Here is a 19,195-nt window from a genome sequence, read left to right as displayed (position 1 = left end):
AATAATGCTCTGAGTATTTTTCTTCCAAGGAAGTTCATATATCAGATCCTTTAGAAATTAGACATGACATCTTAACCATAGCCTTTATCCCCCTCGAAGCTTAGGATTGAATCGAAAATCACTAATTAACTGCAACTAAAAAACGAACGATAAAATCCCTCACGTGTCATCAGACCCAAGCGAAGATAATCCCCAACAAACAAAACTCATTCTTAAGCTAAAGTTTTTAAAGTAGTAAATTCAATAGCAGTATACAGACCCCCATAGAGAAAGGAGTTTTGTAGAGCTTTTTGTAATTTTACCTGCTCGAACAAAAACTCGGTATCTCGTGTTTACACATGTTCTACGAACATCTAGCATGCAAAATTTTACACAACACTTATTAAAGAAAGAGACAAATACCCAGGATTTGTAAAAGATAAAAACTTATCTGATTACTCTGTAAAAGATGGGCATTAGTAATCAAGTAGTTATAGCAGATACGTCTGTGCCATCAGTTCACGCAGTACGACAATTGATAATAAACAGATCGGTCAATGTATCAACATTATCATAACCGGTTACCGGTTATATCCGTGACGAGAGACTTCTATTGTATCATACCTGTTTCTATCCGGCAATACCCGGACGTTAATAAAATGAATGTTTTGATAAGAATATACATAACTATGAAAGTAAATGTGAAACTATTTCAAGTTCAATACAAATTTCATCTTTAGTTTTTGTTATAAATTTATTTCTAGGTATTTTAAGCTTGTCGCAATGGCGTTTCTTACTTGTTCTTGGTTTATCAAGATGTTAAAGTCCGAATGTATCGGTTTTAAAATTCGTCTTCATCGCTAGATTGTAAGATACATGTATAAGGCATATATTCATTGCTTTTTTGTTTGAATTCATAATTATTTTATCATATTAATTGCGAGTAATGATGAGTGAGCGCTCTATCAGATGAAGCATCTGCTTAATACGTCAGAAAGAAATTGAAATTAACTGATTATAATAAGAATCGATCTCAAAGCGTTTAAGCAGTTTTGAGCTTTATTCATAAGAGAAAGAGTTACAAAATTATTAATCAGCCTTATCTCCTAATCCCTTAAGGCAGACAAAACCCAATTTTGAGACTCAATGAATAAATTCGTTAGACCATTTCTGGATAGTCATTGGATGCCAATCATGACTCGGATTATTTCTTTTCGGAATGGATTATTTGTTTTAAATTCCATTGTTTTATAATTTTTTAACAGATTTGTGAGAATTTATTAGAGGCAATTAATTACTGAACAGTAATTATTTTTGCTTGGTAAGCGTTTTCGTTAAGTGGATGACATAATTGCCATGTGCTGCTGTTTCTTGTAGTCTAATGAAGACTAGAAGTGTTATCTCTTATCAAATTCTCACACATCTGGCTAGGATGATCAAACGAATGGCCGCCACTTCACTCTGCTCCTAAGGATCAAGGAAGTGCCACTTGAAGGGGTGTCCCATTTATTTTAGATGTACTTATGTATATGAAGAAAGTAATTTTTCTTTCTCTTTAATATTTACCATTTCTCTTTGTTTCAGGTATGTGATGTTGCAATCTTAATTGGAGCTTAAAGCTAGTCCGAGATTTGGAAAAAGGTATAAGAAATATATCGATCTCTGTAAAAATTATACGTAGTCCGACTAATATAACGCTTTTTTATATGCAAACGAATAATTTTAATTTATATTATCAAAGCTTCTGTATCAAAACAGTCGTCAATGCTGTTACGTTGCACTTGCATTTAACCGACCCTCACAAAATTACACATTTAAATGTAAAAAGCACAGATGCGTTGCGTTCTGTCGTTACAAACGAGAGCGTCCAATTTAACAAGACCCCTTGGCACCTCCCCGTGTACTAAATCTGCAGTTATTGAGTAATACGCTTTAAATGGCAGAGGTCTACGATATTGGACGAGGGGAGCTTACATTGGCGCGCTGCCTCTTGATATCGATCTCTGGTACGAGCTCCCTTGAGTCTTGACTCGTTTGTATTAGAGCTAGAATTTATGTTCGACGGTATGCATTTTGTATATTGGGACGGTCGGCAGTCCTAATGTTCTGGACGGGTCTTAGAAGATTAGTCAACATTCGGAGTGGGACGGCTGAGACGTCTTAAGGATTTGAATTAATTTTGTGTTGGCTCACTTGTTTGTTGGTATAACATTTGAGTTACGAATTACATTATACTAACTTAGTCGTACTAATTAATTATGCATACAACTCCGAAAAATACAATATTCTAGAATAAACTTAATCTCCTTCAGTAACTTAGTTTGCAATAGTAAGATAATTCGAATTAAACAAAGTAGAACACGTCCATAATTTTATCACACTTCTACCCACGCCAAGCAATTTTTAGGCGCCACCCAAATCCAGACAACACCCAGTTATCAAACAAGTTTTCGAGTAGGGATGCCATTGCTTATCTGTCCATCCACATAAGCATGCCTCAGGGCAACAAAGCACTAACCCGGAGCCGTAGTCACCCCCGCACCCGCTAATAAAACGGGCCATTGAGGGGGAATGGCGGTACTAAACGAGAGCTCAAGCGATACTGGTCGGTATAAAAGCTTCACTCGATTACTCCGCTCGCGTGCGTTCTATTTTAAACGTGATAATGATAACTGGATTGTAGAACGCACCGTTCGATATTCGTGCAGCTGGAAATGTGTAGATAAATGATTTTTATGATATCAATGCATATGGAAATATGCTAGGTCCACACGTTCACTGCGCACGCTTAGTACATTTGAATAATAACATCATCACGCATGGAACTAATGCATTTTGGGCGAATGAACTGTAAAACTGTATGACAAGACGGCACATGAAATTATGCTACTGGAGTAGGCGTTTTAATTTAATATTTGAATATTTCCTTTTCAATAGCTATATATAAATAATAGCTAGTATATCCTATTCGACCATTTTTTTAAAGCAATTGCTTTACCATATATTTTATAACATCTTAGAGATATAGTTAACCCAGATACGCCAGCACATCTAACTTATGTTCTACCTCCGTAATTGTAGGCACTAACTGGGGGTATTAAAGCGAAGTAAGACTACGGAACCCTTAATCCAAACGTGGGACCCTTATTTGTGGTACAGATTATCTCGGCTTGTATAATACTGTCCGTGCTCAATGTGGCACGAATATCATTTGACTTGAAGCACGTTTGTTCATAGAAAAGATAACAAACTGTACGTAGTAATAATAATCTAGTAATTTAAAATGTCAGCGTTTTATAATTTAATCGTGGTATATAATAGTTAATGTTATATTCGGTTTATATTATTTATCTAATCTATCTATCTAAGTTTGACCGCTATCTGCACGGCGCCAACTGGACCAAAAAAAACCGGGACGGCCATATTATCCTCTTCTACAAGCAGATCAGGCCATTTTCCACCTCAAGCAGGCATTGTATAAACACGGTATATTTTAAATTTCACAAAATTTTAGTACTTTAAGAATTATAACTAGTCAAATTTCTTAATTTTGTCTCTTCCTCACTGACAGACCGAAACTCAAATTCAAATTTAGAATACAAGTGTTCAGTGCTCTCGCAATAGACAATGAATGAATTGATCGACGTATTATTATGGATATCACAACTTTTTACTGGTATAACTGCGTTGAGAGACTGCTTTTTTTACAAGTTATGTTTTTGATTTCATTTTAGATTATAGGTTGTCACACTTAGGGACCGTTCAAGTATTACGTAACCACTATAGGAGGGCGGGAGGGGGGTTATTTGATTTCATTATTTGGTTATTACGTCAACAATAATTATTTACTGTTACACATTGTCTATCGATTGTCTAAAAGATAAAGAGGGGTTAGGGGGGTGTAAAAGGGATAAATTGCAGTCAACATGCTTACGTAATACCTACTTGAACGGCCCTATGCTCTAACGCAGGACGCTCCCGGCGTATATTAAATATGTAGTAATTAATTGTCATATAAATTTGCCTTGAAATAAAAATGAAGTCCGTTAAGTTTCATCACCTGGCGAGGTTTGAACCAGGAAGTCTTATCGTTACAGGTGACGAATGCTAAATCAAATAGAAAAAGGGTTTGGGGTTGAATGATTAAGTAATTTAATTTTTTTTATTGAAATGTAAAATAAAGAAATTAATAGGAAATTAAAACTGAGATAAAAAGTTTGGTATCTTAATATTATTATTACTATGTAATTTAAATACTTTATACATCTTTCTTTGCTATAAAAAACTGTTATCTAAATTTAACTGCATAGCATTTTTGTACAAAAATATGAGTTTATAATTTTAGTTATTTATTGGAAATAGTAAGTATATTTTGACTCTTGACGAAATGGCACAGATAATACACTGAATTTTTCATCTGTAGCCGAAAAAGATCCTATTTGAATCCATTATCAGTTAATATAGAATAATTACTGTCCGGTGTGAACCATAAGTTTTTATTAGTGCTTCGCAGACTGGTATTTCAGTGGTTTTCGGGTAATTTTAGGTATATATCATGGGATTTACCGTATCTAAAATTAATATGACTAAGTTCGTAAGTTCATAATGAATTATAGTAAATAGATATATCAAAATTGAATTTTCCTTGTTGAATTTACTGCGCCTCAATACAGTTTAGTTTATTATAGCAAACTATTCGTGGTATATCATAATTATTATTATGCTAAGTTTATTAGCGGTCGCTTCACGTCGTTCTTAGTAGACGCCATGTGCACGACACACACGCAGTAATTTAAAATAAACAGCGCGAAACGAATCGTCCAACTTATGCCGTCCCGGAGATTTCAATGTTTTACGACATCATCCAACTCCCTGGACCCCCCATAGACGACAAACTGGATGTGACGCGTGAAATGTTACGGCCCCACGGGGGCTCTACTTATAATGGTCCCCCCAGTAAGGAGCGCCCTGCGTATAAAACGCGTAATAGAATTTCAGCGATGACTTTCGTATAGGGTTGGCCATAGCTCCATGCTTATGAGAGCAGAATCCTCAACACTAGTGGAACAATATACATAATACCCGAGCCTAAAACCACTCCTTTATCACGGAAACCTAAAAATAAATCCAGACATGAATTGTAATAACTCAGGGCTGTCAAACAAATGTCTGGTGTCAATTTTATTGATGGCAACCCTGCTCCCACCCCCGACTGGCCATCTAACATTGTTAGCAGAACGCATGCGCAGTGCCATCATTTTGAGTGCGCCAAGTATCGAATCCTAGCCCCCGTCCATAAAAATGAAAATATGCACTGCCATTTGCTAAGCGAAGTTAAAATGTTTTATGAAATTGTTGGCATTTCGGGATAATGACTGGCCGTTTCATTGGAAATTTGCTTTTATGTTTATTGTAAATCGATACTAATTACATTGGCACTTGTATGCTATTGGTCTGTGCATTTATTTTTACAGTTGTTTATACTGTGAATTTATTTTTAACAGCTAGTTTTCGTGACCAGGGCTTTCGAAATTAAATGACGGCAGAAAATATTTTTTATGACCTAAAACGTCGGTGTTTACGTAAGATTCCTATACAGTTTTGAATCGGCCTCGATAGATGACGCTGCAAGTTGAAAATGTGTCTCTTATATATTCTTTTACTATAACAAAAAATATTAAGCTTAATATAAATATGAACTTTGTTTCCATAACCAATATCAATAACCCTTATTTATCACATGGGACCCTACGCACGGTCCAGTGATTGATCAAGGGTCAGTGACCTCTCCCCGGCCTAATTTGAATTCGCGGCGTTAACGCGGGCGGACCTAATTGGATAACAATGAGTGCCGGCGCCTCCCCCACAAGGATTATCTCAATATTGATATTTTTCAAACAAACTGCCAGTATCCTTATATTGTTATATGTCGATTCATAGTCGAGAATTAGACCTGTGATGATGGTTAAAATATTGGGTAGGCCTTGATGTATTAAGGATCGTAAGTAAGATTAAGAAAATTTTACAAGAATAAACGCACAATTAAAGAAAACACTTTTTTACCGGATTAAAGCTATGTATTATAAACTTATGACATGGAATAAGTGATACCTGTATCTTATATTCCAAAATAAACATATTTATTTTATTTATTTTTATTTTAAAAAGTTTATAATAGTAAAATAAATTGCGACAATACTGCAAACAAATTGTTTTTACTTTTTAATTACGGTCAGTACTTGCATACAAGGAAATTTTTGTTAATATAAGCAAAGATATATTTCTCGACTCTGCGAATGTCACTTCATTTTAAATACGATCGTGATTTTTAAATTGTTCGTGTGACATTAATACGCAAAGTAGACATTTTGATTTATTTGTTTCGTGTGATAAAGTTATTTATTATCACGTATCCGCGCACGGTTCTTGGTATAAATGAAGTTTCATCTTTGACACACACACACACATTTCATCTCATTTCAATTTCAAATGTGTTTTCCAACTTGTATGCTAAACTTAAACTATATTTTTAACTAGTTCAATTATTTAACATAACTTTGAGGCGGCAGAATTGAAAGTCCCTTTGATTTTTCGTTATTGTGAAACAGCACTTTGTACTGTTTTTATTTGATAACAATTAAAATATTTAGTGATCTAAGACTACCAAAACCCGCACATTTATTAATTAGTTTAACAAAATATCGTAGTATAGTATATAGTATATACTATACCTACTGATTTTAAACTACTGTTTACAAACTAACATGGCAATGAGCTGGTCTTCTAACACGATACCTAGACAATAGATCTATATTAAATCAACAATGAAAGGGTCCTGATGACTTGATAGAAATAATAGGAAAACACTGGTAGACTGGCAGTTAGAGACATCTGGAAATGGTTGGAGGAGGTTCTCACCAAGAGGGAGCCATATCCTTATATTTGAATTCGTAATTACGGATACAGAAATAGAAAATGTTTTATTAATACTATATACTGCTTCTATCTACTTTCTGTACACAACAAAAAACACTCCGTTAGCGCAATGAGCAATCTTGCGCGGCCGCTTGTCAATCGTTCATTTAGACTCGTTTACACTGAATATAGGTGAGCACTTACTTCATTTCATCAGTAAATTTTACGCACTTTAAAAGTACAATTAATAATAGGGATGCAACGGCCTTATAAAAAGCTATCTCTTAGTGAGGAAAAATTAAAGTGTAAGATACTATTTTTTTAATTTAATTAAATTGTTTATTTCGGAAAACAATTACATATCTATGTTATTAATTACTTAATAACTTAAATCTAAGTGTTAGTAGGTTTATATTATACCCGAAACATTCTGCATGAAATGGCGGAACCGTGATTGAGGTATGGGCAATCGACTCGGACTAATGAAACCTAATTCATAACACCCGCTTACAAAATAGTGCTAAAACATTTTTTTCGCTTCCATAAAATATTCCATTTAAATTATGTATTCAATGTAACGATGTTGATGTCCAACTGCTTATGTAAACGTGATGGGCAAATTGCATGCGGGCACGGCGGATACTAGTAAATTATTAACCGACTCTTTCAAAATCCAATTGAGGAAATTAGTTTTTTATTATCTTGCATAAAGAAATTTGCGTGTGAACTAGAACTTATATTTAGACTAATTAATGTTAATCTTTACACTTTTATTAATTAATATTTGGACACACCTTTCACTACCATCAATGCATATTTTTAATCGTATTCTTAATTTTTCGTTTTAACGGCGAGGCAACTGTGCGTAGTTGATCCCAAAGTTCTGTCACTGGCACATTATTTTTAAATTTCGAACATGATTTAAAAAAAAAAATTGCATTCTATTTTTGAATCGTTATAGTTAACTATTGTTTCAAAACAAAAAACAATCACTTTTCGCAATTTTTCATGATGGAGTTTGATCGATGATTGAAAGAAAACCGAATAGCTGTCGTTGCGTTGCTGGGGGCACTCGCCGAGTACTTTTTTCTAGTTGCTCAAAAGTTGAATATAACGCTTAACTTTGTGTACTGTACTATTGATAGGTACAATGAAGTCTCCAGTGTTGACGACAAGAAAACAATTTATATACTTATCACTCATTAAAAACTGATCGGTACTTTTGTTTTTATCTTTATTGCCATATATGACAGAACTTTGGGACCGACTATGTATAATTACCACAAAGCAATATCACAGTAAACGTACAATATACATCTAAAATATAAACCAGCGCTGAGTGAGTAGAGGATTAATAAGCCTAAAATTCAGAGACACATCTAATGCTTCCATCTGTCAACTGTCATTAAACTTAAGATGGGAAAGTCTTCCTTATTTATGTTTAAAATTAAGCTTATTATTTGTGTATTAAAGCATACTGTTTGGAGAATTCTGAATTTAAAATAAATGTATGTAAAAATTAGTATATATAAACTTGCCTAGTTAGTTGTCTAAAAGAAGAAAGTACAAAGCTAAGATAATAAAGTACCGATACATGACTATATATGACTAATATGGAGTCAGTAGCGGTATTTAGACACTTATTTGGTCCGTTATGCGTAAGCCCTGGCTAACGAAGCCAGCTCCTTCCAGAAGCTCAGAAGTTTAATGCTCCGAGGATTTCTGTCCGGAAAAGGCACGCATTATTGATTACGTGAATTAGTCATTCATACCTCGGCGCTAAAACAGCCTCTGCACAAGGCACTGTCTGTCGCGCCAAGGACAAAGAAATGTTCATGCCATACTTTCGATAGATTTAAAAAAAAACGTAGGCGTGTTTGGAACTATTCCAATAGAATACGAATTGTTTAGATTACGAATAACGAACGTAAATTATAAAGATTGTTGTTGCGGTGAAAAAAAATCACTAGAAAGTTATTACCTGATTACATTAAATCATCAAAAAGATATGTATCGAGATTTAGTACTTAACATACAGAGGAAGTAATTTAAACCTACGGAAACGCGTTGTTTTGTTTGACTTTTGGACACTGACAGGTAAATTAAGCGTGATAAGGTTGTTCCATTTTTAAATTTTCGTTCTGCCGCGAAAATTACTGACAATTTTTTTAATAAACAGGATTTATATGTACAATTGTTGCTTTAAATACTATTAGTACTACAGTAGTCATTTTTTAGCTAACGTAGACGGCGCGTTCGCAAGAATCTGTTATGTAGCTTAAAAATGGCAGTCCTCGCTCATAGAATCCTAGTTTAGTGTGTGCCTTGCAGGTTTTAAGGGAAGAGTATGCTCTTTCTTTAACAACTGAAAGGATCTCCCAGGGAATAATGTACCTGGAGTCCAGGCCACAGTTCGCTCGGTCGCAAAATAAAATTTCCTGTGAAGCGGACAGTGAAAGACTTCAAAAAAAAATTAAAGATCAATAGGTAATTAAAATAAAAAAAAATGAAATATTTAGCCTATATTTTACACTACTATCTACAACTAAGACGAGTCCTAACTGACTTTTCTTCATTATCAATGGCTATACAGCCCCTTATAGGCCTTTGCCTCCTCTAGTATATTTCGTGATTCTTGCTTCCAACTTCCAACCCCTTCGCTTCGAGGTTCTTGAAGACTCCATCCCACCAACGCAGCCAACCTACCGGGTTTACGAGGTTAGTACTTTATCTCACATTCTCTTTTAAAGGCATCTTTAGATTTCAAGTAACACCCTGTTACTCAATGTTAGCAAATACATTTCTGGTTATTCAGCCATTCTCATACAAGTTCTCACAAATGCAACGGCACTAAGAATTTTGTAAATACGAGTAAAACAAAGAGCGACGCGGTATCTGTAAGCAAATGTTGACAGAGCTGGTGTTTGTAAGATACCTTCATATGTACTTATACTATGTACGTCCCAAATTGTGTAATATTTATAGTACATAGGGTCAAAGGCGTTTAATCAAAAAATATTAAATACTAATTTTTATTTAGCTTTGAAATGTTTTGTGGTTAGCGTCTGGAACACGAAGGTTTTGATAAGTGAAACAAAGGTTTGGGGACTCAGAAATTTGGGCTTAAAAACATCAATGAGTGAACAGCGTTCTGCAATTTTAGAAAAGTAGAAAAATAATAGGCGAATCAATAAACTCTTATAATAATAAAACTTCCCTTAAAAGATGGCTATGCACCTACAATGTCTATGGTGTTTAAGACCTACAGTACGGCTGCCTTTTTTATTAGAAATAAAATCTGGTAATCGCTCTATTTGTAAACCACATGCTATATATTTTGATCTTACCTGTATTCAATTTAATTTCCACTACGTATCAGTAGAATCTACTAAATGTTCAATTTCGGACAAATCACCATTATGAAGAAAGAATAGTTACATTGTATTCACACAATAGCGCCTTGCGAACTCAATTGGTTATTTACAATACAAAAGATACAATACATGATAAAAAGGCTTCAATTACTTGGATGACATACTTACAAGGTACCGAATATCTTTGTATAAGCGATCTGTCTACACACATGAGTGCTATCAGTCAAATTATGATTGGGTTTTAGTACAGTTTATCTCATATGAACAAATTTTGAATTTTGAAAGTTAACGATCGTTTGACGTTCACTGTTGCGTAGTAAAGTGATATTCAGAACCCAGACTAAGCACTCAGTGTCCCTCGTATGGCAAAAATGTGTTGGACTTTCACATCTGTGAGTTCCGAAAGAAGTCCATTTCACGTGTATTGTTATATGCTTTTAGTATATCAAATCCATTGGAATTTGACGTACGTGGGAAGTGTATAGTTCAGGGTCATAGTTCGCGCTAAGACTAGTTTCTGAATGTTGTTAGCGTATAAAGAACGGGAAATTTTGAATCCTTCAAAATACCCTAAAAGACAGTTTTCGAACGCCATTTTTAAATTGGCTTCAACACTTAACGACATAATCAGTACCAGACAATGGACGTTATAACGAAACCGAATATATTTACATCCCATCTGCCCCGCATACATGTAAATGCACTCGGCTCCACTTCCCTTCAGTCCGGATATTTAATGTGAATGTGGGCGGATGTTTGCATATTATCATTTTAATTTTACTTGTTTTGCATTATACGTGTATAGTCTGTGTAAACTAACAGATGTCGAGCTAACGTTTTTACTTTTTTTACAATTACTTTATGGTTAGTGTTTAGTGAAACAGACTAGAATATATTTAGAAGAGCTGTCAATTGCCAATTTTTTATCTGCATGTAGGATATTTGATAGCGAGATTTGTGACTTAAGAAACAAAATACTAGAATATGGACATGAATTCTGCGTCTGTACTTTGTTCCAAACAAACTTCGTCCGATAAAATTTATTGTTTTAAATTCTGAATAAAAAGGTCTGATTTTATTTTAGACCATTATTTCAATTATTAAAATTACAAAAACCTTTTACAGATGTCATTTTAATGACTTAACTACCGAACGTCATCTGCGTCATTACCGCGTAATTTCCTTCACAAATTCTATCCTTTAACCTTAATATCCTATTATATAATGTACTAGCTGTGTCTGCGGTTTCACTCGCATTAATTTGGTAGCACTTTGTTCTATAGCCCGAAGCTTATCGGTTAAAAGACTTTTTAATGCAAAACTAATCTTTTTTGTTAGACATATCGTGGACTTTAAAGTAGATATTGATGTGTTCTATAAAACTAAAGTATATCACATTACATTAAATAAGTAATTATCCGGAATCCTGTCCTGTTCTTGTAACTCATCCATCCATTAGGTTGAACGTTCTAGGCAAACACGCTTAAAAACACATTTTGTGAATAAAAAAAGCCTCTTGGATACAAAAACCTACGAGTTACACCTACATGTAAAGCTGTGTGCGGAAGTTACATTAAACTTACTTTGTTTGGTATATTACCCTTAGGGTGGTAGTAATGAGGGGTCAAACACTTTGTTGATACATCCGAAACACCTGTGAAGTAGCAGGTGTGCCCCGTGTCATCACCATTAGTAACTTATTACTAAAGTATGTTTTATTTATGTAGTGTATTTAAAACATGTTGGATAAAACTGGATAGGATATAATCTAGGTATAAGAATTAACGATTTAATTGTTTAATGTAAGCGCATAATATATAACACATTATGTGTTGTTTATCAAAACAACGAAATAATAACTCTATAGACATTTTTCGTAAGTAAAATAAAAACTTACTGTGTTCGTGTTTTCTAGAAGTTTCAATTCAAAATTGAATGAAAATGTCGAATCCAATTGAGTAATGATGTCTATATTAGGAATACGACAATTACGTAAGGACAAGTCTTGCAATACGACGGTTAAGGTCACAAAAATGTAACATTGGCTTGGCCTGAACGCACACTACGGCAGAGAGGTAATTCGCCTCATGCACACAGTAAAACGCGTGACGAAACGCTCTGTGACGTCACGCCATGCGAACACACCTACACGCGCACGTGCGCGCGTGACGTCCTCCGTGATCCCTGTAGCCGTGGCACGCACACTAGTGCCGATGTAAACAAAGTGACGTAAAGATATGACTCACACATCGAACTCGGCGGCGCACACAACGGCCGGTGATTAATGTAAACAAACCGGTTACTTAGACGCACTCATGCAAAGGCTCGGGCATAGGTTGAAAGTGGGACATCTGTTATAGGAACTAGATATGTATCAAATTCGTTTTCGTTCTCATTATTACGTAAAACAAAGTATTTATGTGCTAAATTCTTGACATCATTATCAACTATGCTCCCTATAAATTCGGAGCGATATAAATTGTAAAGTCTGTTAAGTCATCTACATATATTTGTCATGGTGTATAATAGCGTTGTAAAACAAGGCCAATAACCACAAATTTCTACAACAAAGAACAATAAAGAGCGGAGTCGAACAAAAAAATTAGAATTCACAACACAGTCGCGCACAAAAGTTATAATGACTTGATGCGAGTATAATCGTAAATAAAAAGGAATGGCGGTGCCCACGCCACTGTTATAAGGCCAAATTTACGACATTTATTTTAATATTTCTGGTTTCAACCGGATTTTGAGACTGATTTTATAGCTAGCAATTCTACAAATTGTGTTTAAATGGTTTTCGAAAATTTGAATAGTCGTATAGTGCGGATGTTGTATGTCGAGAATGCGTCTTGTGGCCAACCAAAACAGGACGGCTTTAGGAATTTGCTGGCATATTATAAGACGTTTTGTTATCTATATAGTGTTTTATATATTCACAATGTTACTGTTATTGTCATAATACAACAAGAGCTAACAGCAAAATAAATAATTATAATGCCGCAGTTTAAATTTTAATTAGTTTGTAATCATTTCGTCCAGACAGAGTTCTTGAAAACTCTAATATCCTCCGATCACTTGCTCACTACTACTATTACTGTACTGCTGCACTGGTGATTTCCAGTAGTTGAATGGTATAAATCACCTTTTCTGATACCAGGTCGGTCCATTAGTCACATTCCCTCCATGCTTACTGTAAATTGTAATGTATGTATGTCCGTTCAACAAACAAATTTCGGATTTTTTAAAGGTATTCAAATGAATTTTTCAATAGTATGTCTCAGTCCATAAAACTCAGTATTGATCCACATTAACTTGTGAAATATGATAGTATTAACAAACATTCGAGAAAGTAGTCTTTATTCAACTTTCTAAAGACCCCAACTGGCTTAATTCGGATTTAATTATAATAAATTTGTATTTATAGCTCTATTTTTTCTTTGAACTTTTATTTGTTACAGCTAAATAAATTTTAAATTAAATATCTTTAAATTAAAATTTACGCAACACATTCGTTCTACATATAACTTATATTTTAACCAAACTTACTCTGTGGAATCTATTGACAATAGAGCACAGTGATTGTTGATGGAAAGGTTTATTGAAGACATTCATATCTGCAAAATATTCAGCGAAGCACGCTAGGTTTTAAATATAAAAAAAATATTCTTTGTAATAATACTATATTATTATAGTACAGAAAATCACATAATAAAATTTTCTACAGTGTGTAAAAGTATGATATGAAGAAATCTGTTACTTAATTATTACGTATATATTCAAAATCGTTAAGATTAGGTAGCTACCTAATCTTCGAATCTAAGTAATAGCTAGCTAGCTACGCTGTTAAATACATCAGACCACTTCTGCATAATAGGTTCTAGATTACTCGTGGTGAATTAGAATTATTTTAACTGTCTTTGGTAGTGGTTTGCTATCAGCGTATAATATTGTTTTTAATAGTCTCACGCGAACGTAATATACATAACAACGAATGTAATTAAAGTATGTCCCCAGTCACACAATGGCTGCCTTGACCTAGCCACTGACCTGAATATTGAAGAAGGTCGTAAGAAAAATACACTTTGTTATGAAATACGCATTCGTTCAATCATTCAGGTGAAGCCAAATTATTAATAAAAAACTTAGTAACGATTACGTCAATATTTTTTAAATGTTAAACTTTGGCAGTTGACGTCAATCAAATTATATTTAATGGTAGGTTAATTTATGAAGTACGGTCTGTGTAGATTGATTCGGTTTTATCATTATCATTCAACAGATGGCGTTGTCTATGTGTAAAAATGTTAATTATTGATACTAGTTGCGGACATGTGCGCCAATACAGCCCGAGCTGTCAAGGCTCTTCAGGTCAACAGAACAGAGACATTCGAATATTATATGTTATATATAATATTAATTATAACATATAATAATAATTAATACATATTCTAACGCCCTTGCGCTGCGGGAAAAAGTCCATTCCACCCAAGCCAAAGCTCATCATACCAACAGCGAGATTCCATTAAAACAATGATATTGATGTTTTTTGTAGAAGTTTTCTAAGTATTCCTATTATTAGACTCATTAGTTATATTACTTAGATTCATAAATTTGATGCCTGATTAATTAAGGAAGCAATTATAGCACCATAAACCTATTTCTATATATACGTAACAATTAGCTTTTATTCGACGTTATTCTGAGTATGGATGTGTCCTGTTTTATAAATATTGGTTGAAAGTTTGATATAAGATTTAAATAGGATTTTACGTATACGTTAAAAGATAAATTACGCTCGTATTCTTAAACGTATCTCATGTCACAATCATGTCTTGGATCGATAGTCGACACTATAATAGAAATGTGAGCGATGCTACTCCGTAAATAATAGCGATTGATTCCAAATTCAATATTGAGGTTTTCTACCACGCGATTTCAAAGATGTCGGCGCCACGAATATTGAAGTGTATCGTATCTCAAATCACAGTCTCTCCTTGACCGCTGTCAAATATGCCAAAACTTCAACAGAAGAAATAGTTTGACAGCTCTTGAAAGTAGTGTTAAGTTTAATTGACGTTTCCAGAACTATAGATTAAGAAAGAGCTTGAGAGAACTACCTAGTAATTGCATTCAAATACGTCGGAAACTCTTTCTTGGAAGTTACAGTGTACGGACGCTGCGATTTGGAAAGTGAAATCTACATCTAAATTATATAATAACGTCGGAATCTGTATTTGATGTTGCAGAATACCGGTACTGTGTATGTCAATGGTTGTGAGAAAAATTGGAATCCACAAATTGTAACCGCAAACCACAGCTGTAAAAATAAGTGATTCCAATCAAAATCTTATCGAAGCGTATGTACCGATTAGCCAGCCCTGCGTGTTCATTCGCAAGGATCATTGTATTTTATTACAAGGAGCTAAAGTCGATTTTACTCCAACACAGATTGTGTACTCAGCTGTATTGAACGTATACGATAACAAATCAACATTCGTCGCGATGCAATATCGCAGCTGCCGCTATATGGCCGCCATTTTTTAACTTTTTCTTCATAACCTGCCTTTTTCTCAAGTGCCAGTTCGCTTCCGTCTCGGTTGCCAAATATATTTTTAACGTTTTTATATGAAACTTGAGGGTTCCATTCAATCGGATCACGTTTTCATATACGTACTGACTTTTACTTCATTTGTTGGTAAATATTATTTGGTTTTTCGTATCATTTCATAGAAGTTGAAAATTTATGAGAATGATTGTGTGTCTGTCTAAAAAACATGCAATTGCCAACGTTTGATTGTATCTATTCGGGAATTTATTTACAAATCTATCAATATCAATTTCCAGATTCAGTGTAAAATTTTTTTTTAATTTCGAATCGACAACCAAAAATATGTTTTAATTGATCTAATCAAAAATTCTATATCCTTTAAACACGAATTCGCCAATACACCACAGGAAGTTGAAACTAAACGTAAAAGAAATTGTAATCGGAGTGATTGTGAACAGAAATTGTATTACAATTTTTTTGTTCTTTTTATAAATATTACAGTTTCATACTTTGCTACTATTAAACCTGATTATTAACTCAGTGGCGATTTCACGTAGATTTCCTTCATAGGTATAATTAGAGGTAGTCTAAGACATGCCTTTACAAATACCCGCAAAAAATTACTCGTTTTTTCGTCTAAACATTTATGACTCCTAGTACTTTCTTTTACTGAAAGTCTGTCAAATGCTCGCGTATTATTTCGTTTAGTGAATAGGCCTAAAATAGTAAAATACGCACTAATTGCCACGTTTAACTTCGTAATGCTCCATCGCCCATTTAGGGCTTTGGTAACAAAAGCACCCTATCCTTGGGCAATGACTTGGGCCAAATTATATGGCTGACATTTTAGAGCAATTATTCTTACACAAGACCGACCTGGGAATTGACTTTTGAAAGTGAAGCTAACCTTTGAATGTTCGATAAAATCTGCTCTAGTTTCCGTTTCAATAGTCCTAAACGTTTGTTGTTAAGTCATTTTTAAATACCTCCTATGATCTATAATCATAATCCAGTGTTACTAACCGAGGTCTTTGCCTCAGATTGCATCCTCGGGTGCAACCTTCAGTGATTGACACATGTGAATGATTGAATTTGAGACACGCCGGTTTCCTTACGTTGTTTGCCTTCACAGTAGGAGAAAGTGCAAATAGAAAGACTAATTCATCGCTGCACAGCCATTATTTGTATCTGTATATGCCGCACAGAAGGTTGATCCTCTAGGCCTCTCTTAAGATCTCTCTCACATGATCTACGTATTTATTCTTTACGCTTGGATACGGTCGCGATTGTCAATTGTCAAATTAATTGGTGTAGTCATTGCAAGGCTTATCGGCATTGTTTTACTTATATTAACTTTTTATATTTTTTTACTTCTATAAACTTTAAATTCTATAATATCTTGCGAATGTAAAAAATTTTCACGCATTTACCTGCGTGAATATTGTGTATCTTATGGGCCCTAAACCCGTACCTTGAGTAAGTGCTATTTTAAAGTTATTGTTTGTTATTTCCAGGTTTCCATCTGAGTGGAGTTGTTCGAGCACCAGCGGCCATCAGCCCCTGTTCAGCTGAACCTGAAAGGCTATATAGAGTTACAGTTTCATTTGACAGGTATTTTAATTTATGATATATGTATAAGTCGATTATTAATTATTAAATAAGTTACATATATAAATAAAAATGTACCGTAAAATATGTTGCCAAGCTGTACGTATCTATTAGATATTTTTTTTAATTATTCCTTGTATTCAGAGGAAGGTTTTTGATGGGGACAAAATTGAAACTAAAATACTTAAGTTTTTAATCCAGAAAAGCAAACAGCCTCTAAGTAGCATAGCAAAATGTTCCATATGTAGCCATAGCTACTAAAAAGGTAATAAAAAAAAACATAATAAGGCTTCACGAAGTTCGCTGCATCATGAACAAATAATAACGGCGATGTACATAAACAAGAATTATTAAACCTTTTTTATGTCTTTAATCACTATATAAAACAAAATTGTAAAGAACCTCTCTAATCATAGTACGCGAATTTTTATTCGAAGTAATAGATTACGATGTTAAATATCTTAAGACGCATTAAAAACTTAAAAAGCATATAATCTTAGAAGGAGGATGCAATAACTATGTATAATATTTTTGTATTTACAAAATTAACGAAATCTACTGCATACATACCGTCAATCTTCGATATCATAAAAATTTCCTTATATGATTTATCATCAGTTAAATGAATTTCTGACGCAATACAGCAGAAGAAACCGCTGTTAAAGGCATTGTTGGAGGCAGGACGTAGTTCTTTTATTATCGAGGATTCTACTATCTATTGTAATCCGAAACTCTGTCACCTTGGAGATCGTAAACGATTGTGTCCTTTATTGAACCAGCTCTAAATAAAGGATCCGAAATTATAGAAAGTAATTTCATGCCTCCATAGAATTGAAAGCTTTGATGGCTTCTTTGACTACTCGTTGGTTTAAAATTGAGCTATAATAGACATTTTATTTACGATACTTTTAATATTTATTTATTACAATTTACAAGTTTATTTTTAATTATGACATTAAGAACCTAATTTACACTTCTCTACTTGTAAAGTGGTGGAGTTTGTGAGGTTGTAGGGTATAATGTGGATCTACTATAGAGATTTTGAGGCTACCAATACAATGCGACGTTATCTGTGAGTGCAATATACTATACATTATTCGGAACTATGAAAAAAAAATCGCTGCAGACAAACTTAGAAAGTCGAAGGCTGTGTTAAGAATAATATGCTGTATTAATAATAATAATGCATTAGAAAAGTTGTAGAGGTTTTCATCAATATCTAGAATGACTCACGAGGAAGTTTTTTAATATATCGACAGTTTCTTACAGTAAAAACGAACGTTACGTAACTGTTTTTTGAGAGCATTATTGGCCTAGTTGCCTGGGATCGCAGTTCGATTCCCGGCTGAGCACCAATGGACCTTCCTATGTGCGCATTTAACATTCGTTCGATCGATAAAGGAAATCATCGTGTTGAAACCGGCTTACCTTAGACCCAAAAAGTCGATGGCGCGTGTCAGGCACACGAGGCTGATCACCTACTTGCCTATTAGAATGACAAATAAACTTGATACAGAAATCTGAAGCCCAGACCTAAAAAGGTTGTAGCGCCACTAAATTATTTTTATTAATTTATAGCAATGTTACCTCTTGTTACATATATTACTAAACCCTTAAAAATTTCTAGGTGCAAGATAACTGGGGTAACATGCAGTTGCGAAGCGCGCGACATCTTTTGGTGTCAGCATGTAGTCGCCTTAGCTCTGTACCGCATAAGAAATGCGGATTCAGTGAGGCTACGGGTTCCCATATCAGGTATACAAGCTTT

General features: G+C 34.2%; 1 protein-coding gene across 1 annotated transcript in view; it reads left to right on the top strand.

Annotated features, from left to right (window-relative positions):
- LOC111004209 (zinc finger SWIM domain-containing protein 5) overlaps nt 1-19,195 on the top strand; it is a 45,993-nt gene that overhangs the window by 12,966 nt on the left and 13,832 nt on the right. Inside the window, exons 2-3 of the mRNA XM_022275123.2 lie at nt 17,334-17,430; nt 19,055-19,182. Of these exons, the coding sequence (XP_022130815.2) occupies nt 17,334-17,430; nt 19,055-19,182 (225 nt within the window). The remainder of the gene's footprint in view (nt 1-17,333; nt 17,431-19,054; nt 19,183-19,195) is intronic.

This window comes from Pieris rapae, chromosome 13 (assembly GCF_905147795.1).
Source record: "Pieris rapae chromosome 13, ilPieRapa1.1, whole genome shotgun sequence".
NCBI classification, from domain to species: Eukaryota; Metazoa; Arthropoda; class Insecta; order Lepidoptera; family Pieridae; genus Pieris; species Pieris rapae.
This window is presented reverse-complemented; position numbering and strand designations above follow the sequence as displayed.